General features: G+C 40.3%; 1 protein-coding gene across 2 annotated transcripts in view; it reads right to left on the minus strand.

The window, feature by feature from the left end:
* slc35f3b (solute carrier family 35 member F3b) overlaps positions 1-26,702 on the minus strand; it is a 137,307-nt gene that overhangs the window by 40,183 nt on the left and 70,422 nt on the right. The window contains exon 1 of one of the 2 annotated variants that reach the window (XM_061958881.1): positions 25,642-26,027. The exons of the other annotated variant lie outside the window; for it this stretch is intronic. Within the exon in view, the coding sequence (XP_061814865.1) occupies positions 25,642-25,717 (76 nt within the window). The 5' untranslated portion in view covers positions 25,718-26,027. Of the gene's footprint in view, positions 1-25,641; positions 26,028-26,702 lie in introns of those variants that run through there. 2 annotated transcript variants of the gene reach the window in all.

The following is a 26,702-nucleotide window of genomic DNA, read 5'->3' on the forward strand; positions in this document are numbered from 1 at the left end:
AAATAAACCTTTTGTACTAAACTCACTTTTGTTGCTGTTTAAGCTTCGGACCATCCACCACAGGAGTACACAACATTTTTTTTTTTTTTTTTTTTTTTTTTTTGTCCTGTCCAGCTTCTCAGGCAAATCATATAGTTGATGTAGATGCCCATATCGGCTGTTCAGATTTACTTTACAAAAGAGAAGTGTAGGATACTTCTCTTGTTGCCTTATTTGTATTTGACTTTATTAAATGTATTTATATTATCATTTGGTGCAGCCGGGCTAGAGGAGGGGATAGAAAGAGAAAAAAAGGAAGACAGAGGGGGATAAAAGGAAGACAGAGGGGGATGGGAGTACACAACATTGACCTTTATGCCCGGTTTGAAAAACCACTCCCCCTAAATAAAAAGATCCTCTATAAAGCAAACTTTTTAATGCTGTTCTATCAGTAATGTGTGTCCCTATAGAGCAGAGTTGGGCAAATATTTTGACCCGGAGAGGCCACACGGAGAGAAAAAGTGTGTCTGGTGGGCCAATATATGTGTATAAATTAAAATGTACGCTTTTAGCTGTAAAAATCTGCCGTACAGTATGTGTGTTTGGGTCCCTTTTCTTTCAGGAACACTAATACCAAAAGTCACAATGTCTGATAGAATTCTAAAAAAGTTATGACAGACCACTTCAAAAAAACGGGAATGGAATTTTACAATTTTTTACTGAATGGGACACCCAAAATCATACTTGCCAACCCTCCCGGATTTTCCGGGAGACTCACGAAATTCAGCGCCTCTCCCGAAAACCTCCCGGGACAAATTTTCTCCCGAAAATCTCCCGAAATTCAGGCGGACTCAGGTCCATAATAACAAATATTTTATTTGAGTATTAACCCACAATTTAAACAGCATACCTGCCCAATCACGTTATAACTGTAGAATGATGGAGGGCGAGTTATTGGTTTCTTATGTGGTTTTATTGTTAGGCAGTTTCATTAACGTCCTCCCAGCGCGGCAACAACACACAACAACAGCAGTCACGTTTTTCGTCTACCGTAAAGCAGTTTGTCTGCCATAAACAGCAATGTTGTGACACTCTTAAACAGGACAATACTGCCATCTAGTGCATTTGATGAAAGCACTTTTGTGCGTGCCACACATCAATGCATCATCAGAGAGGGTGTTCAGCATGGTTAGAAAAATAGTGACAGAGAATAGAACAAGGATGGACAATTCAACCCTTAACTCAACAATGAGTAGATGAGTGTTATGTGTGTGTATATGTGTAAATAAATGAACACTGAAATTCAAGTATTTATTTTATATATATATATATATATATATATATATATATATAATAAAATACATATATATATGTATATATATAAATATATATATATATATATATATATATATATATATATATATATATATAGCTAGAATTCACTGAACGTCAAGTATTTCTTATATATATATATATATATATATATATATATATGTTATTTTTATATATATATATATATATATATATATATATATATATATATATATATATGAAATACTTGACTTGGTGAATTCTAGCTGTAAATATACTCCTCCCCTTTTAGCCACGCCCCAACCACGCCCCCGTCCCACCCTGACCACGCCCCCCCTCCCGCCACCTCCTGAAATCGGAGGTCTCAAGGTTGGCAAGTATGCTCAAAATGTACATTAAAACAAAGTTAGAATATTAACTATGAACAATAAAACATTGAATATTAACAACATATGAACATCGTTCCTCTTTTACTTCTCAGACCAGCTCCTCGATAGACATCTTTTACAATCAAGCAAAATGTAACAAACAGCAAAATATAAATGCGAAGGGTAATAAACACCTACAATATGATATATTATCACTTTTATGCAGAAATTTGTTGTAAAGATTTGCTTCCGCATGTGTTCCTTTTTTTTTTTTACATTTTATTTATTTTTTTAAGAATTTAGTAATCAATCAACAAAACAATACCACAACCATGCAATCCAATTCCAAAAGCAAACCCGCCCCAGCAACAACAACAAACAGAGCAATTGAGGACACACAAACATGACACGGAACAATCCAAATATAGTGAAACAAAAATAAACATTATCGACAACACCATCAATATTAGTAACAATTTCAAAATAGCACTGATTAAAAATCCCTCATTGAGATTATCATTAAAAACATTAATAAAAAATAATAAAACATTTAAAAAAATTATATTTGTTCCTGACACATGCGTTTCGGGCTGGCTGCGCTGAAAACAAACCCCGCCCACCCGTTCCTCGTCTGAGCTGCTGTGACGTAGATTACCGTAATAACTTGTATAACACTCAAAAGCGCAGATTTCAACCACTGAAATACTTTCTATAGTTCAAGACTTACAGTAATTTAAAAACAGCACTGCACATCATAATGGCGGCTACAGTTTGGATGTTAAATGTCTAAAAAAAGTAAATAGAATGTCCGGCGGGCCGGATTGAAAATCTTAACGGGCCGCATGTGGCCCACGGGCCGAATTTTGCCCAGGTCTGCATAGAGCCTGTTTATGACCACCAAACATGCAAAGAATCCATCATCTCCCTAACCCTCCATAAACCTGCCCAATGTACAAGGTCACCGCTCTAATGGAGGACGGATTTGTTTGAATTATTATTTATTTTTGTAAAGGCAGGCTTCACTCAAACAGAGGAGATCTGACAACAACCTGCAGTGTTTCCTACAAAGCAGCAATCTATCTGTGGTTATAGGGGGTGTGGCGAGATGACACAATCATCTAATTTGCATAACTGGCTGTGATGCCTGTGCATGTCATTTTCATAAACTGGACACAAAATGAGTTAAAACATGAAAAATAAAACATATACACTATATCCATCTATCCATTTTCTACTGCTTGTCCTTTTCAGGGTTGCATACAGCTGCATTCAAGCGGAAGGCGGCGTACACCCTGGTCAAGTCGCCACCTCATCGCAGGGCCAACACAGACAGCATTCACACACTCGGGCCAATTTAGCGTTTCTAATTAACCTATCCCCAGGTGCATGTCTTTGGAAGAACATGCAAACTCCACACAGAAACACCCCGAGTCCGGGAATCTAACCCAGGACCTTCTTATTGTGAGGCACGAGCACTAACCACTCTACCACTGTGCTGCCCATACACAATGTCATTTACAGTATACGGCTTCTTTTCGTTGAGAAGACTGATACGTACTTCTATGTCAGAGTCTCCAAAAGTGTCCAAAAAGACCAGAAAAGTCAGCAGATTTCATCTAAAGGAGTCTGAATACTTGCTAAATTTAGCAACAATGTTGCTGACTTGGCAACACTGATCCCACCTGCTACGTCTTCCTATTCTCTGGCAGACCAAGGGCCTCATTTGTAAAACTGTGCACAGATTCCAAAGTAAAACATTACATATGCACAAACCTCTGAATCTATTTACGCAAAAAATTAATTCAAAGAGCATACTGCACACGGGTCTATGCATGCTTGTCATAAGAAAAATCACACCTACAATGAACTGTGCACAGAAGAGTTTCACCCTGGTGTCCTCCCACTACTCCATATACTAATACTAAGTGGTCATGCTAATTAGCTGATGAATATGGTGATGTGTTCAGGATCATGTGTTCACTGTCAATGAAGGAAAACAGAGACTACGAAAAAGAAGGCAGCGTTTGTTGATTGGTGTTTATTACTATGAGTGCTGTGACAAGATAATTTTGGATTGCTAAATAACATATGTAATTAAAAAAAACAAAAAACAAGGCAGAATAGATGAGTCCCAATTACCATATTTTTCAGACCATAGGGTGCACCGGATTATAAGGCGCACTGCCGATGAATGGTCTATTTTCGATCTTTTTTCATATATAAGGCGCACCGGATTATCAGGCGCATTAAAGGACTCATGTTATTTAGATTTTTTCTAAATGTAAAACACTTCCTTGTGGTCTACAATAGCATGTAATGGTGGTTCTTTGGTCAACATGCTGCATAGATTATGTTTTACAGATCATCTTCAAGTCGCTTTCTGACATTCGCTTCCAGATGCGCAGTTTTGTGGGCGGTCTTATATACGTGGCTCACTTTCGGCAGCGCCTTCTCCCCGTCATCTTTGTTGTAGCGGTGTAGCGTGCAAGGACGGGAGTGGAAGAAGTGTCAAAAGATGGAGCTAACTGTTTGAATGACATTCAGACTTTACTTAAATCAATAACAGAGCAGCATCCTCTCATCCGTGGCTCTCTAGTGCAATAACAAGGCCGGAAATGTGTCCCGTGAAAAACCGTCCGACCGGAACTCTCTAATGACTAAAGTTCCTTGGGTGAATAATGTAAACTCACTAGACCGGTATGTTTTAGCGCTTTCATGGCGAGTTTACTGACCGATGTAAGTGAGAACTTTGAACTACTTTATATTGTAAATGGCAACAGCGGAGGATGCATGTCCCATAACAAGAAGATAAAGAAAAAGCTTATCGACAACAAAGGCGGATGCGTGCAATTTTTCAGCATTTATGCAGATCCCAAATACAGATCAGCAGGTACCAGAAGGTAAGAAAAGTTCCTTTTGCATAGTATTGCGAAACAAAATGCCAGATAATATGTCTTACCTTATACACACGCCATGATAATACTCGTATGTTGAAGCACAGTACAATCCATCAAGCGGTGCGGCTTCAAAGCTTACCAAAGTCGTACTAAAACATTTTGATCGATTTTTGAGCGCCGTGTGTAATGTTGTATATTCTCAATGGAACATATAAAATGTTGGTGTTGTTTACTTGAGTCATATTGCAGTCTACACGTATCTCTTATGTGTGACTGCCATCTACTGGTCACACTTATCATTTCTCCATGTACCAAATAAAATAGCTTTGAGGTCGGTAAGCAAAACCAGAATTATTCCGTACATTAGGCGCACCGGGTTCTAAGGCGCACTGTCGAGTTTTGAGGAAAAAAAACGGATTTTAAGTGCGCTTTATAGTCCGGAAAATACGGTACCTGCATTGTTAGCCGCCTCGTACTAGCAGTTTTTTACTCTTTAGGACACACGTAAAAGGGAATGGCATGTGTGTTCTTGTCTAAAATTAGCAACATTTTTTAACAAGTGCAGTTTTCCTGTGATATTAGCACTGTCACTCACATAGCCATGCTAGTTAAGTTAAAGTACCAATGATTGTCACACACACACTAGGTGTGGCGAAATTAATCTCTGCATTTGACCCATCACCCTTGATCACCCCCTGGGAGGTGAGGGGAGCAGTGAGCAGCAGCGGTGGCCGCGCCCGGGAATCATTTTTGGTGATTTAACCCCCAATTCCAACCCTTGATGCTGAGTGCCAAGCAGGGAGGTAATGGGTCCCATTTGTGTCCTCTCTCCTGTACTTAATGTTACAATGTTGCATCACATGATGTACTGTACGTCATATATTGCGCTGGACAAGTTTAAGTTACAGTGTGGATGTAAAAAGTCGATTAAGTACACAATAGCGCTTCTTGGAGCCGCACGCTCGGTTAAAGAGACAGGTGTGGACAAACAACGCTCGTTAGCATTAAAGCTGTGTTCCCAGGTGAGCTAACTAAAAGCAGCAATGCTACATCATACTTCCATGACACTCTTGGGACCCTGCAGTCCTCATTATAGTCTTTATACTCCACAGACATCCTGGGATACCGAAACGTACCGTGTGGCGAGCTGGAGCCAATAAAACACACCTTGCTGCTGCTGCCAGGTGACACGAGCACACGGGACCATGACCCTGCAGGGCGGACCAGGGTCGTAACTGATCTCCAACCTTGAAAGACAATGAAAGCAGTTCCTCATCACGCGTTTCTTTGTGAGCACACCAGCTGCTCCGACACGAAGCAGGTCAGTGCAGCGACACCGTGCGACTCGCATGACTGATGGCAGACACTTAACACATTTAGTGAGGTGTGGCCATGGTTGGACACACTGGCAAGCGTCCCAAATCCCTTTTTGAAAGAATGTCAAGCCTGTAATGGAGACCCAATTACTGTTACTTCCCTCCCTGCAACTAAAGGTCCCTGAGAATAAAAGGACAGTAAATTCCTTCCAATCCATCCTAAATTATTAGTGAATTATAACCTGCTTTGAAAGCAAGTCCTCCTCCAGAATTTGTAGTGAAGTAAGAACCAAAACAAACATCTTTAATGAGGAGTTACTTCTAATACTAATGGTTGTCTAATCTAAGTGTTCAATTTTGAATAATGATGGGCTTTTGATCCCCTTAAAAGTAATCCTCACCAAAGATCAGACCTGGGCAAATTAAGGCCCGTTAAGCTTTTCAATCTGGCCCGCCAGATATTCCCAAATACATTTTTTTAGATCTTTAAGATGGAAACTGTAGCTGCCATTCTGATGTGCAGTGATGTTTTAAAAGTTATGACTCAAGTAAACAACACTAAACTTTAAATGTTCCATTGAGAATATAGAACATTAAACACGGCGCTAAAAAATCTGTCAAAATGTTTTTAGTATGACTTCGGTAAGCTATGAAGCCGCATCGCTTGATGGATTGTCAGCGCATTAAACATACAAGTGTTATTATGGTGTGTGTATAAGGACCGCAAAATGGCACCTATTAGCAGACATATTACCTGGCGTTTTGTTTCGCAATATTATCGAAAACCAACTTTTCTTACCTTCTGGTACCTGCTGATGTGTATTTGGGATCTGCATAAGTCCTGAAAATGTGCGCATGTCCGCCATTGTAGTCCGTGCTGACGCCGCAGTCATTAGCTTCTTCTTTTTCTCTACCTTCTTGTTGTTGCTGTTGCCATTACTGATATAAAGTAGCGTAAAGTTCTTACTTATATCTGTCAATAGACTAGATATCAAAGCACTAAAAAGTGTTGTGGGTTTACATAATTCACCCACGGAACTTTAGTTATTAGAGGGTTTCAGTCGGACGATTTTTCACGACAAATTTTCGGCGTTGATGTTGCACTATTGAGCCGCGGATGAAGAGATGCAGCTCCGTTAATGATCTAAGTAAAGTCTGAATGTCATTAAAACAGTTAGCTCCATCTTTTGACACTTCTTCCACTTGCACGCTACACCGCTTTAACAAAGATGACGGGGAGAAGACGCTGTCAAAGGTGAGCCACGTAAATAAGACCGCCCACAAAACGGCGCGTCCTGAAGAGACGCTAAGAAAGCGACTTAAAGATGATCTGTAAAACATAATCTATGCAACATTTTGACCAAAGAACCACCATTACATGTTATGTAGACCACAAGATAGTGTTTCCAATTTAGAACAAAAATCATAATATAACCCCTTTAATGCGCCTTATAATCCGGTGCGCCTTTTGTATGAAAAAAGACCTGAATAGACCCAATCATCGGCAGTCCATCCATCCATCCATCTTCTTCCGCTTATCCGAGGTCGGGTCACGGGGGCAGCAGCCTAAGCAGGGAAGCCCAGACTTCCCTCTCCCCAGCCACTTCGTCCAGCTCCTCCCGGGGGATCCCGAGGCGTTCCCAGGCCAGCCGGGAGACATAGTCTTCCCAACGTGTCCTGGGTCTTCCCCGTGGCCTCCTACCGGTCGGACGTGCCCTAAACACCTCCGTAGGGAGGCGCTCGGGTGGCATCCTGACCAGATGCCCGAACCACCTCATCTGGCTCCTCTCGATGTGGAGGAGCAGCGGCTTTACTTTGAGCTTCTCCCGGATGACAGAGCTTCTCACCCTATCTCTAAGGGAGAGCCCCGCCACCCGGCGGAGGAAACTCATTTCGGCCGCTTGTACCCGTGATCTCTGCGGAAGTTGTGGATCGGTGGAGGGAATACTTCGAAGACCTCCTCAATCCCACCAACACGTCTTCCTATGAGGAAGCAGTGCCTGGGGAATCTGTGGTGGGCTCTCCTATTTCTGGGGCTGAGGTTGCTGAGGTAGTTAAAAAGCTCCTCGGTGGCAAGGCCCCGGGGGTGGATGAGATTCGCCCAGAGTTCCTTAAGGCTCTGGATGCTGTGGGGCTGTCTTGGTTGACAAGACTCTGCAGCATCGCGTGGACATCGGGGGCGGTACCTCTGGATTGGCAGACCGGGGTGGTGGTTCCTCTCTTTAAAAAGGGGAACCGGAGGGTGTGTTCTAACTATCGTGGGATCACACTCCTCAGCATTCCCGGTAAGGTCTATTCAGGTGTACTGGAGAGGAGGCTACGCCGGATAGTCGAACCTCGGATTCAGGAGGAACAGTGTGGTTTTCGTCCTGGTCGTGGAACTGTGGACCAGCTCTATACTGCGGCAGTGTTGCCTTTTAATCCGGTGCGCCCTATGGTTTGAAAAATACGGTATTCCCCGTGTCCTTGTTTCAACTGTACAGCGAATTCTGCAACCATATGCAGCACAATGTGGTGACAATTGTTCTTGCTTTTATTTCCATGAAAAGAATGAAATATCCTGGCACGCAGCTCAAATCTAGTTAAATGAATGATCCCCACCAGCATCTTCACCTTTAACCTTAAATTAGCGGGACCCTTGGACAACACAAACTACTGTAAAAACTTCACTGGCACTACCTTTCTTCTTTTTACCTACTGAGGTTTCAGACAAACTTAAATCCACATAATACTCACTACAGGACACATAGTTGATCAACCTTTACATCTCAACAATGAGACCACTATGCTGCTTAGGTATTACTGTCGCCTTTCATGAGAAAAGATCCTCTAACACAGTGGTCCCCAACCTTTTTGTAGCTGCGGACCAGTTAACGCTTGAAAATTTGTCCCACGGACCAGGGGGGTGTATTTTATTTATTTTTATTTTTTTTAATAAAGAAATACAATCATGCGTGCTTACGGACTGTAGCCCTGCAGACTGTATTGATCTATATTGATATATAATGTATATATTGTGTTTTTTATGTTGATTTAATAAAAAATAAAAAATAACATATATATATATTTTTTTTTTAATTTCTTGTGCGGCCCGGTACCAATGGTTGGGGACCACTGCTCCAACATGCTCAAAGATGCCATCTTTGAGCTTTAAAAGCAGCATTAAAAGATTATAGTTGGTACAAAATGCGGCTGCTAGACTTTTGACAAGAACGAGAAAGTTTGATCATATTACGCCTATACTGGCTCACCTGAATCAGAATCAGAATACATTTATTGTCATTGTATGGAAACAACGAAATTGGACAGCAATCCAGCTCAGTGCTTTTAAAACAAACCTACATAAAATAGTCTTAAGACAACAACAATAATAAAACAATTTAAAATTTAAAAACATAATAAAATGTTAAAAAACATATTGCACAGTAGATCTTTATCAGAGGTAAGCAAGTAATAAAGTGGTGAGGGTTCAGGTAAGTGCAGAGTTTAGTGCAATAACAGCTCTGGGATAGAAACTGTTTTTCAGTCTATTTGTCCTTGCTTTGATGGTCTTATAGCACCTCCCTGAGTGCAAGAGTTCAAGCCAGTGGTGACCTGGGTGGGATGAGTCCTTGAGGATGCTGTTTGCTCTCCTGTTGCAGTGTCTCTTCTGCAGGTCCTCTAGAGAGGACATGCAGTGATCCTCTGGGCCACGTTTATGACCCCCTGCAATCTCTTTCTCTCTGCCACTGTGCAGCTAGAAAACCACACGGAGATGCCGTAGGTCAGTATTGACTCAACGGAGCAGCGATAGAAGGACAGGAGCAGGTTATCAGCCAGATCTATTTTCCTCAGCCTTCTCAGAAAATACAGTCTTTGCTGACCTTTTTTTCTGGACTGCAGTGGTGTTGCTTTTCCAGGTCATGTTGTCTGCGGTCCTCTCCAAAGTTTCTCATTGTCCCATTGGGTTGAGTTTTTCCTTGCCCTGATGTGGGATCTGAACCGAGGATCTCGTTGTGGCTTGTGCAGCCCTTTGAAACACTTGTGATTTAGAGGCCTACTGAAATGCTATTTTCTTATTTAAACGGGGATAGCAGGTCCATTCTATGTGTCATACTTGATCATTTCGCGATATTGCCATATTTTTGCTGAAAGGATTTAGTAGAGAACATTGACGATAAAGTTCGCAACTTGTGGTCGCTGATAAAAAAGCCTTGCTTGTACCAGAAGTAGCAGACGATATGCGCGTGACGTCACAGGTTGTGGAGCTCCTCACATCCGCACATTGTTTACAATCATGGCCACCAGCAGCGAGAGCGATTCGGACCGAGAAAGCGACGATTTCCCCATTAATTTGAGCGAGGATGAAAGATTCGTGGATGAGGAAAGTGAGAGTGAAGGACTAGAGGGCAGTGGGAGCGATTCAGATAGGGAAGATGCTGTGAGAGGCGGGTGGGACCTGATATTCAGCTGGGAATGACTAAAACAGTAAATAAACACAAGCCATATATATACTCTATTAGCCACAACACAACTAGGCTTATATTTAATATGCCACAAATGAATCCCGCATAACAAACACCTCCCCCCTCCCGTCCATATAACCCGCCAATACAACTCAAACACCTGCACAACACACGCAATCCCACAGCCCAAAGTACCGTTCACCTCCCCAAAGTTCATACAGCACATATATTTCCCCGAAGTCCCTAAAGTTACGTACATGACATGCACATAGCGGCACGCACGTACGGGCAAGCGATCAAATGTTTGGAACCCGTAGCTGCGTGCGTACTTACGGTACCGCGTCTGCGTATCCAACTCAAAGTCCTCCTGGTAAGAGTCTCTGTTGTCCCAGTTCTCCACAGGCCAATGGTAAAGCTTGACTGTCATCTTTCGGGAATGTAAACAATGAAACACCGGCTGTGTTATCCTGCACAACAGTCAGGGGGTGCATTCTATGGCGGGGGTGCGTTATCCGGCACAACACCTGCCGCAATACACCGCTTCCAACCTACAGCTTTCTTCTTTGCTGTCTCCATTGTTCATTGAACAAATTGCAAAAGATTCACCAACACAAATGTCCAGAATACTGTGGAATGTTGCGATGAAAACAGACGACTTAATAGCTTGCCACCACGCTGTACCAAAATGTCCTCTACAATCCGTGACGTCACGCGCAGGCGTCATCATACCGAGACGTTTTCAGCAGGATATTTCGCGCAAAATTTAAAATTGCACTTTAGTAAGCTAACCCGGCCGTATTGGCATGTGTTGCAATGTTAAGATTTCATCATTGATATATAAACTATCAGACTGCGTGGTCGGTAGTAGTGGGTTTCAGTAGGTCTTGAGGGCTATATAAATAAACATTGATTGATTGATTGATCTTTATCCTTAATGTTGGTCCCAGCAGTCGAGCGGTTGAGACCCCACTAAGTTAGAGCATGAATGACAGCAGCCTTCTAAGTATAAATTCTTTTTTTAGAATATGTTATGACTTTTGTAGCGTTTTCTGAGGGTGTTGGTTAAGTGGAGTTTCTCATTTTTAGTTCAATGCTTGATGCAATCGGTAGTCTTGTAGCCTTCCTACATCCTCACATCTTCTCTGACTTTGAGTTCAATATTAACCTTATGGATTTTAGGCTTTAAGATAGCCTAAATGTTTTCTTCCCACAGTTATAGATAGTATTATGGAGTGAGAATGAATTGATTGGATAAAGATAAAGAGGGAAGATGACAGCAATGCATTGGGCAAACTGAAAGCACAAAAAATAACTCTGACAAATGAAAATATTGATTGGGAAAGCAGTAAAGAAAAAGCACCAATATTTGAGACGTACGAGCAAAACAAGAGTCAGTACTGTGCAACATCAGCTTTCCAGCACCATTTAATAGAAATGGTGTGGTCAAGACAAAGGGAGCCCCGTGGGGAGGTTTTCATGTGGTGAATTAGCACCGATATCCCCAAGGAGTCTCAATCTCTCAGTTCTGAAGCATACAATTAGTTTTCAAGGCCCTGGAGGGCATTTAGTGAACTTCTGCTACTCACACAAAAGCAACGCCAGAGACCCCAGAGACACAATCAGGGGAGAGACATTTACAAAGAAATCAATTTCTAGCCTGGTTGGATTTGTCACAAGAGCACACGAGTGCAGACAGAGGGTCGCCACAGGTGATAATAGTTTAGGATAAATGTGGCATAGGTGAGGACCCCAGAAGCAGAGTTATTCATACACTGGAGTAGGTGATCAGATGTTTTTCATTGATTTACCTTTTTTTGGAGGTGGTAATGGGAATTTCCATTCTTTTAAGGAAGCCGATTATTTTGGCTTGATTCCCAAATGGCTCCTTAAATCTTGTTGCTGCTTAAATGGATTTATTACCAAATACATGTCCAATTAATTTCTACTGTAAAAAATAAATACAGTGGTATTTTGGCTGTCTCTCAGCTAATTATTATGCTTTAGGATACCAGCACAAATTCAGGTTACGTGCCTCCCCGGCGTTAGTTGGCACAGCTAAAAATATGAACCAAGTAAGGTCTGACCAAAACATCAGGGACTTCATGTTTGAAGCTTGTGTACGCCTTGTTTCACGGCAAAGTTCAGATGTACGGATGGGAATTGATAAGATTTTGATTCTGCTTAACAATTCTATTCCTTAAAGGGGAACATTATCACAATTTCAGAAGGGTTAAAACCATTAAAAATCAGTTTCCAGTGGCTTATTTTATTTTTCGAAGTTTTTTTCAAAATTTTACCCATCACGCAATATCCCTAAAAAAAGCTTCAAAGTGCCTGATTTTAACCACCCGTCCATTTTCCTGTGACGTCACATAGTGATGCCAACACAAACAAACATGGCGCATAGAACAGCAAGCTATAGCGACATTAGCTCGGATTCAGACTCGGATTTCAGCGGCTTAAGCGATTCAACAGATTACGCATGTATTGAAACGGATGGTTGTAGTGTGGAGGCAGATAGCAAAAACGAAATTGAAGAAGAAACTGAAGCTATTGAGCCATATCGGTTTGAACCGTATGCAAGCGAAACCGACGAAAACGACACGACAGCCAGCGACACGGGAGAAAGCGAGGACGAATTCGGCGATCGCCTTCTAACCAACGATTGGTATGTGTTTGTTTGGCATTAAAGGAAACTAACAACTATGAACTAGGTTTACAGCATATGAAATACATTTGGCAACAACATGCACTTTGAGAGTGCAGACAGCACAATTTTCATCAATTAATATATTCTGTAGACATACCCTCATCCGCTATCTTTTCCTGAAAGCTGATCTGTCCAGTTTTGGAGTTGATGTCAGCAGGCCAGGGAAGCTAGGGTCGATATTCTTCTCTTGATCATCTTCGGTGGCATAAGGTACGGTGTGAGCCAAGACATCCAGGGGGTTTAGCTCGCTCGTCTGCGGGAACAAACTGCCGCCATTGTTTGCCGTGCTACCGAGGTCTTTTGTCCCTGAATTGCTCATACACTCCGGCAGATTCAATGGGGGTCTGGCGGCAGATTTCTTTGACTTTATCGTTGGAAATGCATCTGCTTTGAGTGTCGCAGGATATCCACACATTCTTGCCATCTCTGTCGTAGCATAGCTTTCGTCGGTAAAGTGTGCGTAACAAACGTCCAATTTCTTGCCACTTCCGCATCTTTGTGCCACTGTTGCAACTTGAATCCGTCCCTGTTCGTGTTGTTACATCCTCCGACAACACACCAACGAGGCATGATGTCTCCAAGGTACGGAAAACAGTCGAAAAAACAGAAAATAACAGAGCTGATTTGACTCGGTGTTTGAGAAAATGGCGGATTGCTTCCCGATGTGATGTCACGTTGTGACGTCATCGCTCCGAGAGCGAATACTAGAAAGGCGTTTAATTCGCCAAAATTCACCCATTTAGAGTTCGGAAAACGGTTAAAAAAATATATGGTCTTTTTTTCTGCAACATCAAGGTATATATTGACGCTTACATAGGTCTGGTGATAATGTTCCCCTTTAACAGTTCTCTTATCGATTGTTATTTGGAAAAAGGATAGATTAGCATCAGTTTAGTTTAGTTCAGAGGTAACATGACCTTACAAAGCCTTCATTGAGATATCAAGAAGCACATATGCAGCATAGAAGAAGAAAAATATTTTTTTTGTAAATAAGAAATTAATATTCGTCTGTACAAGGATGTAACATTTAGTAACATGTGGAATTAACTTATTACATGCAAAGTGAGACATTGATTGATCAAGCCTTTATGGGTTATAATTAGAGATGTCCGATAATATCGGTCTGCCGATATTATCGGCCGATAAATGCGTTAAAACGTAATATCGGAAATTATCGGTATCGTTTTTTTTTTTATCAGTATCGTTTTTATTTATTTATTTATTTTTATTATTAAATCAACATAAAAAACACAAGATACACTTACAATTAGTGCACCAACCCAAAAAACCTTCCTCCCCCATTTACACTCATTTACACTCATTCACACAAAAGGTTTGTTTCTTTCTGTTATTAATATTCTGGTTCCTACATTATATATCAATATATATCAATACAGTCTGCAGGGATACAGTCCGTAAGCACACATGATTGTGTGTGCTGCTGGTCCACTAATAGTACTAACCTTTAACAGTTAATTTTACAAATTTTCATTAATTACTAGTTTCTATGTAACTGTTTTTATATTGTTTTACTTTCTTTTTTATTCAAGAAAATGTTTTTAATTTATTTATCCTATTTTATTTTATTAATTTTTTTTAAAAGTACCTTATCTTCACCATACTGTTGTCCAAATTAGGCATAATAATGTGTTAATTCCACGACTGTATGTATCGGTTGATATCGGTATCGGTTGATATCGGTATCGGTAATTAAAGAGTTGGACAATATCGGAATATCGGATATCGGCAAAAAGCCATATCGGACATCCCTAGTTATAATTTTGATTATTATGGCTTCCGGTTTATTAAACCTTTGAATTAAAAACCTGAGAAAATGTAATGTTTCAAAAATTGTCAACCATGATGATCAGAATTATCACAAATAAAGGCTTGCATGTAATAAACTAATGTCACAGATTAGTTTCACATTTGAAGTTAATTGCTGACATGAATGGACATTTACACCATATTCTAATATGAGTTTCACCTGTATAATGATAAATGGGTTGTACTTGTATAGCGCTTTTCTACCTTCAAGGTACTCAAAGCGCTTTGACACTACTTCCACATTTACCCATTCACACACACATTCACACACTGATGGAGGGAGCTGCCATGCAAGGCGCTACCAGCACCCATCAGGAGCAAGGGTGAAGTGTCTTGCTCAGGACACAACGGACATGAGGAGGTTGGTACTAGGTGGGGATTGAACAAGCGACCCTCGGGTCGCGCACGGCCACTCTTCCACTGCGCCACGCAACTTTTGGTTGCCAAGAGTAATATACAATAATGTACTGTAAACCCTTGTTTATTGCTGTTAATTGGTTCCTGGGCCTTGCCGTGGTAAATTAATTAAGTAGGAAATAATAATATTAATATTAATGTTATTATAATATTATTGAAGTCATTTGTATTTTACTTTTTATCATATCAGTTATGCTAGATTGTGTTGATTTATTTATGATTTATCTACTGTATTTTATTTATTTATTTTTCTGATAATCTTCATATGTCTTACTTGTATTTTATTCTTTACTCTACTCATGGTTCTTACTATTTTACAAGTTTTGTTATTTTTATTTTTCCAGCGTTCCTCATATGAGCCATCTGCCTCAGGGGTTATCGGCCGTGCTTGTGGGGGCGCTTTTGTGTCAGCGTCCTGGTGGCCATGGTCTGATGACCTCCTGGTGCAGATGGCTCCTGTGATAGTGTTTATTCACATGGCTCCTCTGTACTCAGCCATGCAATCATTGGTCCATAATAGTTGAATATGTGTGTATTTTGTGTGTGTGTGTGTGTGTGTTTGTGTTTGGTATCTGTGTTCGTGCGTACGTATATGATAATAGGGGATATAGGTCACGGAAGTATTGTTTTTAACTTTTTAAACCACTTTGCGTTGCATTTCTTTTATGTATGAAAAGCGCTTTATAAATAAAGTTTGTTGATTGATTGAATAATATATTAAATATTTTTTTATAGCAAGAGCATAAAAAACATGTTAACAACTTCTTCTTTTTTTTTTTTTTTACGTTTTTTACCATTTAGAAAGCCCTCCAGACATGAAATAACACTCATATAGTCGCCTAGTGAGTATCACAATAGTCACCACTAGGCTACAGTTAGCTTCATACACTGCAAAAAGTCAGTGTTCAAAAACAAGAAAAAAAAATACAAAAATTAAGGGTATTTTACTTGAACTTAGCAAAATTATCTGCCAATAGAACAAGAAAATTTGGCTTGACAAGACTTTCCAAAACAAGTAAAATTAGCTAACCTTAATGAACCCAAAAATACCTTAAAATAAGTATATTCTCACTAGTAACAAGTGCACTTTTCTTGGTAGAAAAAAAAAGAGACCTTTTTGTTTAATATGTTGAAAAATAATCTTAAATTAAGTAAATGCTAGTGCCATTATCTTGACTTATGCGCTCGGCATCATGATTATTTTTTTTCATACTTGAAGTAAGACATTTTTACTTTAAAAAAGTAGTTTTATACTTGTGAGTGTTGATGACACAGCTTTGAATCAGTTGATATTTTCGTTCCAAGCATGTTTTACTCAATATAGGTCATAAAATCTCAGCTACAAGCTGTAATATCTTACTGAGATCATTTAGGACCAAAACCCTTAAAACAAGTAAAACACTCTAACATAAAATCTTCTTAGTCAGAAGAACTATCTTATCAGACAGAAAATAAGCAAATATCACCCTTATTTGAGATATTGAATCTTACTTAGATTTCAGTTTTTGCAGTGTAGTCCCTATGGCGGTTTAAACGGGGCCGCAAACAGGAAAACAAAAAGGTCTGGCTCCAAGTCGGCATATTTTAAAGACATAATTTACCAAAAAAAAAAAAGGGAGAGAACTATTGTTGTAGAACTTAAACAAAGGTTTTGAAGCCATTGTTACATAAGAAGCGGAGTCTATGAAAAGCCGTGTGCCGCTCCCGTGTGATTCCCTCTTCAAAGCGGCTGCTTAAAATGGAGAGTCGAGCGCCGTTCCTAAGTTATATGCAGCATCCACACTTACATCGCCGACCTCATACACACCTTTAAAGTTGCTTCACCGTTGCATCATCATTTATTCAAGCTTGCTTGATGACACCTTGCTATTCTAGTCACCCCACATAATTCTACTATTCTGTTTACAATCATTGCTCAAAACAAGCGATTATTTACTGTGGTACCTCAACTTCAGAATATTTTGGTATAAGAGCTGTCTCTCAGCTAGTTGTTATGCTTTAGGTTGCATGCAAAACATTTAATTACAGGCATCCCCGTCATTAGTTGGTGTGACAAATGTCAGAGTGAACCCCGAAAAATCTGACCAAAACATCTGGCCTCACTCGCTAACATTATTATGGACACAACTTTGTTTTCCAACCATGGGAAGGAAAAAATTGAGACGAAGAAAAAGTGGATAACCATTGAATTAAAGAAATAAATCATCAAAACTTGGCAAAGCAGTTGGAGCGTATCACTGCTATTTGCACTATACTAAAGCAGAATGAGTCTTAAGGCCAGTCAAAAATGTTAAAATGATACCTAAATGAAGGATATTTATCCATGAAAATATGGGAAAGATTGCCGATTGTGTGTTTGAAGGAGAAGCAGTGGGAAGAAGATACTTTAAAAGTCCACTCTCCAAGGTAAATATTGTACATTATTATTACATTGCATAAAAAAATCTACTGTAGTTGTTAGTCGTACATTCTATTGTATTGTTTTTTTGCAATACTTATCTAAAAGCTTGTTTTTACATGTTAAAATTGTGATGTTTTGGGGGTTGGGCAAGCACCAATTAAATTGATTTCAATTAATGTGAATGGGAAATGTTGATCTCAGAAACAAATATTTGGAGTAGGATGTTACGATCAGTTTTTTGCTGCCAAATCCTATCATCCATGAGTGATATCGGCCTATACCAGGGTTCGGCAACCCGCGGCTCCGGAGCCGTAGCTCTTCCGGCCTACATTATAGACCCCCGCTACCACCAAACCCCGCTCCCGCCCACCTCAACCGACGCACTGAGGGAGGTGTAGCGGGGGTGTATAATGTAGCCCAGAAGAGTTAGGGATGCATGGGATTCTGGGTATTTGTTCTGTTGTGTTTAAGTTGTTTTAAGGTGCAGATGTTCTCCCGAAATGTGTTTGTCATTCTTGTTTGGTGTGGGTTCACAGTGTGGCGCATATTTGTAACAGTGTTAAAGTTGTTTAAACGGGCACCCTCAGTGTGACCTGTATGGCTGTTGAACAAGTATGCCTTGCAGTCACTTAAGTGTGTCTGCAGAAGCCTCATACAACATATGAATGGGCTGCCAAGCTGTTTGTACAGGTTGTAGAGAGCGCTAAAGGCAGTGCCATCATAGCACGCCCTTATTATTGTTGTTTGGGTGAAAATCAGCAGACATTCGAGGGAATAGTTGCTCTGAAATTCGGAAGTCTCCCAGAAAAATCGGGAGGGTTGGCAAGTGTGATGCTGTCAAGCGGCATTCATATAAAACTCGCGGGCCGCACAAACATTACATTTTCATATTAAGGTGTGGGCCGCGTGTCTGAGACCCCTGGTTTATACATAGCACAAAGAAAAAAAAACAACTTTGTATGCAGTGTTATTTCATTTTAAATTTCAAAAGAGTTTTGTGGCTCCCATTGTTTTCTTTATTCTGTGAAACGGGTCAAAATGGCTCTTTGAGTGGTAAAGGTTGCCGACCCCTGGCCTATACCAAAAGCGATACCAATCACATGTATTAGCTGTAAGTTTTTTTATGTATTTTTGGTGAGTGCTATTGACAGTTTAACAATATCAACACAATTTCCTTATTCTCTTTCCCAGAGTGTAATATGTTCAGCCTCGTCCTCCAGTGGTAATTTAATGTGATAATCATACTTAAAGGGGTCATTTTATGATATTTATTATACATTTAAAACACTTCATTGTGGTTTACATAACATGTAATGATGGTGCTTTGGTAAAAAAATTTATTTTGTTTTACAGATCCTCTTCAAGCGGCTTCCTGGCTATCTCTTCAGTACGGGCCGTTTTATTTACGTGCCGAAGCCTTCCTCGAGGCCAGGGGTCGGCAACCCAAAATGTTGAAAGAGCCATAATGGACCAAAAATACAAAAACAAAAATCTGTCTGGAGCCACAGAAAAAGTAAAGCCGTATATAAGTGTTAAAATGAAGGCAACACAAGATGTAAGTGTCTATATTAGCCTACTATCAAAATGACCATGTGTCGCAGGCTGATGCAAATCTTCGTTGACAGAAATGTTGAAATGTAATATTTATTCGACACATTTTTACAACATTGGAAAACATTACTAAAACTGAGCCTTTTCAGAGGGTGTGATAACTCCTGGAAATGACTGGCTTAGAATGGCCAAAGGTAAAGATGTGTGTGTTCAAGTTGAAGGAAACGGAAACTACAATAAAAATGAGCTCAAATATACCTAAACTACGAGGCATAATGATGCATTATGTACATACAGCTAGCATAAACAGCATGTTAGCATCGATTAGCTTGCAGTCATGCAGTGACCAAATATATCTGATTAGCACTCCACACAAGTCAATAACATCAACAAATCTCACCTTTGTGGATTCACGCACAGCATAAAACGTTTGATGGACAAATAGAGACAAAGAAGGAGTGGCATAAAACACGTCTTTCTGTGGCAGCATCAAGGAAAGTTGTACATACAAACAAACTACTAGGACTTCCGAAATACAGAAACCATATTAAAACAAAAAACTTTTTTTTTTTCCTCATCTTTTTCTATTTTCATACATTTTTGAAAAAGCTCCAGCGAGCCACTAGGGCGGCTCTAAAGTGCCGCCTGTGGCTCGAAAGCCGCGCCTCCATGGTTTGATTTCACAATTTCGGGACTTATGGAGATGTCAAATACACAAAAACAGGTACCAACAGGTGAGAAAAGTTTGTTTTGCATAATAGTTCCCCTTTAAAATACAAATAAATGCAGTTTATTTTCCGTAATGGAGGTGATAATTGTTATCTTGGGACATCCATCCATCCATCCATTTACTACAGCTTGTCCAGTCCATCTCAAACAGTGAGGTGGGTCCCCCTGTGGGGGCGTGGTGGGACGCCGGGGGGGGGGGGGGGGTTGCGCGTGTGACCTTGGGGAACACATTTTTTGCCGTACCAGAATATGATGTAGCATATATAGCACTTGGCTTCACTGTTACCATGGTAGGAGACGAGGAAAGACCGGTGTGTTGTTTCCTTTAATGTTAATAAGCTTACAATGTTATGCAGAGGTATAGTTATAACAATTTTATAGACAACTTATAAAATTTTTAGTCACGGTGGAGAGTGGGGAGGCACAAAATACTTTATTCTTCCTGAGGGGGGCGTAACAGAAAATATTTAAAAAGCACCGGCTTAGGGAAGCAGCTGCACACTCACACCATATTTTTCAGACTGTAGAGCGCACCGGAATATAAACTGCACCCACTAAATCTTAGGGGAAAATAATGTTTTCCATATATTAGCCACACCAGACTATAAACCACATATATGTACATTGTGAACAAAATTATTTACACAGAAAGATTATGTAAATGTTTATTTACATACCTTAATTTTTTATCTGCAACACGGCAGTAAAACGGCTGATCAAACAAAACAGAAGTCATCGTCATGGACCCCACTAGCTGCGGAAGCTAACTCTCCAATAAGCTAAACAGACTCAATAACTCCACGGTGACGTTTTGGTGAATTTACAGAGGAATTTGTGAAATTGAAACGATACAAAAAGAATGCCGTTGTAAACTAATAATACTAGCACAGACACGTGTTAGCCTTTTAGCTCATGCTAACAAAGCTTGCTTCATTGCATTACGATAGCACGTACAAATATGCATGGAGGCTTACCTACAGACATCACACATGGGACGGTTTAGTAAATATAAACAGTTTTAGTTATACTGTAAAACATACAAACGCTACTTGGAGTGATGAATGAAGAATCCATACGAGTAAAAACACTACGGACGGCTACGCTACTTATGGAGGAACAATGCAGCAACTGCAGTGAGTGAATTTGTGCAAAAGATGGTGCCATACCACAAACAATAAAACACCCTCGAAGTATTTTTCTTGTTTTATATATATATATATATATATATATATATATATATATATATATATATATATATATATATATATATATATATATATATGTATACAATTATTTTTATTATGTCCGCCAGCCGAGAAAAATCCATAAATTAGACGCTCCATTTTATGAGCCGCAGTGTTCAAAGTGTAGGAAAAACAAAGTGGCTTATAGCGCGGAATTTACAGTATAGCTACTAGTTGCTTGTCAGCCGGGGGACTGAAAATAAACAGTGTCAGCCAAAGATCTGCAATAAGCTGCATTAATCGACAATAGCGATCACGGTCTGTATTTTATGTAGCGCTTTACTATACTTGCATGATACCCAAAGTGCTTTAGGTTATATGTCACATTCACCCATTCATACGCGTGGTCACACACTGATGGCGGAAGCTGCCATGCAAAGTGCTAACCCCGACCCTTCGGGAGAAAGGTGGGTGAAGTGTCTTGCCCAAGGCCACAATGGCCGTGACTGGGCCATGGAAGCTACATTCGAACCGGGAACCCTCAAGTAGCTGGCTCGGTCGCTCTACCATAGGAGCCAAGCCATGTACTTTGTCATGAAAATCGGCCGATTCTTATTGATGGTTTTGAGCTACTACTGTATGCAGTAGAGATGTCCGATAATGGCTTTTTTGCCGATATTCCGATATTGTCCAACTCTTAAGTACCGATTCCGATATCAACCGATACCGATATATACAGTCGTGGAATTAACACATTATTATGCCTAATTTTGTTGTGATGCCCCGCTGGACGCTTTAAACAATGTAACAAGGTTTTCCCAAAATAAATCAACTCAAGTTATGGAAAAAAATGCCAACATGGCACTGCCATATTTATTATTGAAGTCACAAAGTGCTTTTTTTTTTTTTAACATGCCTCAAAACAGCAGCTTGGAATTTGGGACATGCTCTCCCTGAGAGAGCATGAGGAGGTTGAGGTGGGCGGGGTTGAGGGGGCGGGATTGAGGTGTGGGGTAGGGGGTAGCGGGGGTGTATATCGTAGCGTCCTGGAAGAGTTAGTGCTGCAAGGGGTTCTGGGTATTTGTTCTGTTGTGTTTATGTTGTGTTACGGTGCGGATGTTCTCCCGAAATGTGTTTGTCATTCTTGTTTGGTATGTGTACACAGTGTGGCGCATATTTGTAACAGTGTTAAAGTTGTTTATACGGCCACCCTCAGTGCGACCTGTATGGCTATTGACCAAGTACCGTATTTTTCGGCCTTTAAGTCGCAGTTTTTTTCATAGTTTGGCCGGGGGTGCGACTTATACTCAGGAGCGACTTATGTGTGAAATTATTAACACCTTACCGTAAAATATCAAATAATATTATTTAGCTCATTCACGTAAGAGACTAGACGTATAAGATTTCATGGGATTTAGCGATTAGAAGTGACAGATTGTTTGGTAAACGTATAGCATGTTCTATATGTTATAGTTATTTGAATGACTCTTACCATAATATGTTACGTTAACATACCAGGCACGTTCTCAGTTGGTTATTTATGCCTCATATAACGTACACTTATTCAGCCTGTTGTTCACTATTCTTTATTTATTTTAAATTGCCTTTCAAATGTCTATTCTTGGTGTTGGGTTTTATCAAATAAATTTCCCCCAAAAATGCAACTTATACTCCAGTGCGAATTGTATATGTTTTTTTCCTTCTTTATTATGCATTTTCAGCCGGTGCGACTTATACTCCGGAGTGACTTATACTCCAAAAAATACGGTATGCCTTGCATTCACTTGTGTGTGTGAAAAGCCGTAGATATTATGTGATTGGGCCGGCACGCAAAGGCAGTGCCTTTAAGGTTTATTGGCACTCAACTTCTCTCTACGTCCGTGTACCACTCCGTACAGCGGCGTTTAAAAAAGTCATAAATTTTACTTTTTGAAACGGATACCGATAATTTCCGATATTACATTTTAAAACATTTATCGGCCGATAATATCGGCAGCCCGGTATTATCGGACATCTCTAGTATACAGTCATTTCAAGGCAATACTAATTCCACAAAAACTTAACTTTTTTTATTTATTTTTTTAAATAGGGTAGAAAAGAGCACAAAGAGACAGCCTGGGGCTCCTGGCAGCAAACATTCTCTGAAGGAAATCAAGCAAATATCAGCATGGGAAACTCTACGTTACTCTGCATTATTAATGAATTGTTTCTGTAGATCTTCACGGTAACCATCGCCGACACGACTAGATTCTCAGCAAGCTTCCGAGACAAAACTGCCAAGCTGTCAGAAATGTTGTAAAGAGCTCTCCACTTTATCTACGCTCATAAACAGTGTCACAAGTTCAACGTGTCTATATCTCCAACAGACATAGCCTCCGACAATACAACGCTCATTAAAAAGCTGCAATAAACGCGAGAAATTACCGCCGTCATATTCTTTTATTCTTCTTGCTGATGCAAATGAGCTGGCGTTTATTTTTCCACGTTCTGCCCGCTCGGCAGCCTTTTGCTCACTGCAGCACTCAGCGGAGTCCGACGGTAGAACATTCCCTCAGCGCTGGAGCTGACAAGTAAACATCACACCTCTCACAGCCTGACGGGGAGTATAGAAGGGCGTCTGGGGGACGTGTTAGCTGTTATATGGTGATGCAGCAGAACATCAACAAGCACCACCGGAGAGACATGTGTTGTTGTCCTTCCGAATATAAACACTCGGCGCTCCTGCAGGCGCCACAAAGCTGCCAGACGGAGAATGAACTCCGCTATCAACACTTTTGCAGGGTGTGCTGGCTTTGTTTCGTGGCTGGGAGGCTGCAGACTCGTGGAGGGAATCCCTGCTGCACTGACGACATCCTCACATCTGCTGGACCCACAGCTTTGTGGGCCTTTCGTGCCATGCATTAGGTCAGTGTTTTTCAACCACTAGTGTACCGTGGGAGATTATTTAATTTCACTTATTTGGGTTTTTTGCAAACCAGTACTTATAGTCTGCAAATTATGTATTGTTGTTGAGTGTCGGTGCTGTCTAAAGTAACCGTGTAATACTCTTCCATATCAGTAGGTGGCAGCCGGTAGCTAATTGCTTTGTAGATGTCGGAAACAGCGGGAGGCAGTGTGCAGGTAAAAAGGTGTCTAATGCTTAAACCAGTGGTTCTTAACCTGGGTTCGATCGAACCCTAGAGGTTCGGTGGAGCCTCCGCCGCGGAGGTCGAGACACACCCGACTCATTTTGTAAATAAAAGCTTCTCCCTATCGGCGTACTATGGATACCCCCAAACAATGTTCCCTCTAATTTTTCATCTGATTTGCAGGTGTGTAATTTGTTGTGAGTTTATGCACTGTGTTAGTTTTGTTCTGTGAACGGTTCATTTTGTGCACCAGTAAAAAAAACATATCACTTTGTCTTGAATAATAATTTTAAAAAAAAACGTTTAATTTTTCACTAAAGAAAGGTTTGGTGAATGTACATATGAAACTGGTGGGGTTCGGTACCTCAAACAAGGTTAAGAACCACTGGCTTAAACCAAAAATAAACAAAAGGTGAGTGCCGCTAAGAAAAGGCATTGAAGCTTAGGGAAGGCTATGCAGAACTAAATTAAAAGTGAAGTGGGTGCAAAGTAAACAAAAACAGAATGCTGGACGACAGCAAAGACTTACTGTGGAGCAAAGACAATGTGCATCCGAACATGACATGACAATCAACAATGTCCCCACAAAGAAGGATTAAAAAAAACAACTGAAATATTCTTGATTGCTAAAAAAAAGTAGATGCGGGAAATATCGCTCAAAGGAAGACATGAAACTTCTACAGGAAAATACCCAAAAAAGAGAAAAAGCCACCAAAATAGGAGCGCAAGACAAGAACTAAAACACTACACAGGAAAACAGCAACAAACTCAAAATAAGTCACGGCGTGATGTGACAGTACACCTACTTTGAGACAAGAGCTATATTGATGCATGCTTGGTGATGGTTTGAAGTCGTATCCAACAATTGCGACGACGACTTTTTACTGTCAACTGAGTTTCGTTTTTTAATGATTTCTGCTTGTGGTGTGCCTCCGCATTTTTTCAACACAAAAAATGTGCCTTGGCTCAAAAAAAGGTTGAAAAACACTGCACTTGGTACACCATGCACATATATGTATCTTTTGTATGGATTATTACCTATACCTACTGGGGTGCCCTTGAGCAACCTCCAAATAACCCCATGCATGCTCCACCCCCCTTTAGGTTGCATTATATAACATTTTAATTGCCTTCAAGTACCGTACGTCCCAATAAAAGTAATGTTTTGTAGCTGAATACATGGAAGTAATGATAGTGTATTAGAAGTGTGGAGCACTACAATAACACATTTCCCAAATTAATATTAGTGTCAATCCAACCTGATATTTGTGTCTATTATATGACTGCAGATTTTTTGTTGTCGACGCGAATTTAAAAAAAGTTTTTTTGAATTTTTTTTATTTTGTTTATTTTTTTAACGCAGCGTTTCAGCGCCTACCTTCCACTTTGGTGAGGGTGAGCACCGGACTGTTGCAGGCGGACAGCGGGGCCACCCTGGCCGAGTGTTTCTTCATGATGCCGAGCTCGGGTGGATTGAGCTCCGGGACCGCTTCGACTACATCCCTAAAGCGGATTTAGCCCACCGGACGCCACCAGACCTCTTGACGGGACTCTTAACGTTCCAGGTGTCCTTGCGCCGTCCATCTAGTCTTATATGGAACTTCCGCTGTGATGTGATGATGATGATGATGTTGACTCCTTATTCCTCCCTGCAGCCCCCTCCTCCATCCCCTAAATGTGTGCAACCCCCCTGCCGGTGCTGGTCTCTCCTCACGTACATTTGCTGCAATTCGCCCACGTCACGCGCGCCCACCAACTCGCCCGTGGAAGCACCTCCAGAAGCTGCCGACTCCCCCTGCGCAGGAGTGTTCGGCTCAAAGTGAGTGGCTCAAAATTCCTTTATTCTGGTAGGGCTGGGCCAGGGTTTGGCAACCCAAAATGTTGAAAGAGCCATATTGGACCAAAAATAAAATATAAAAAAAATCTGTTTGGAGCTGCAAAAAATTAAAAGCTTTATATAAGTGTTATAATGAAGGCAACACATGATGTAAGTGTCTATATTAGCCTACTATCAAAATTACTTTAAAAGTCTTATATAAGTGTTATAATGAAGGCAATACATGCTGTAAGTGTCTATATTAGCTATAATAGCCTACTATCAACATGAATTTAAAAGTCTTATATCAGTGTTATAATAAAGGCAACACATGATGTAAGTGTCTATATTAGCTATAATAGCCGACTATCAAAATTACTTTAAAAAAGTCTTACATAAGTTTTACAATGAAGGCAACACATGATGTAAGTGTCTATATTAGCTATAATAGCCTACTATCAAAATGACATTAAAAGTCTTATATAAGTGTTATAATGAAGGTAGTAACACATGATGTAAGTGTCTATATTAGCCTACTATTAAAACGACTTTAAAAGTCGTATATAAGTGTAATAATGAAGGCAACACGTGATGTGTCTATATTAGCTATAAGAGCCTACTAT

Source organism: Nerophis lumbriciformis, linkage group LG02 (assembly GCF_033978685.3).
Source record: "Nerophis lumbriciformis linkage group LG02, RoL_Nlum_v2.1, whole genome shotgun sequence".
In the NCBI taxonomy this organism is placed as follows: Eukaryota; Metazoa; Chordata; class Actinopteri; order Syngnathiformes; family Syngnathidae; genus Nerophis; species Nerophis lumbriciformis.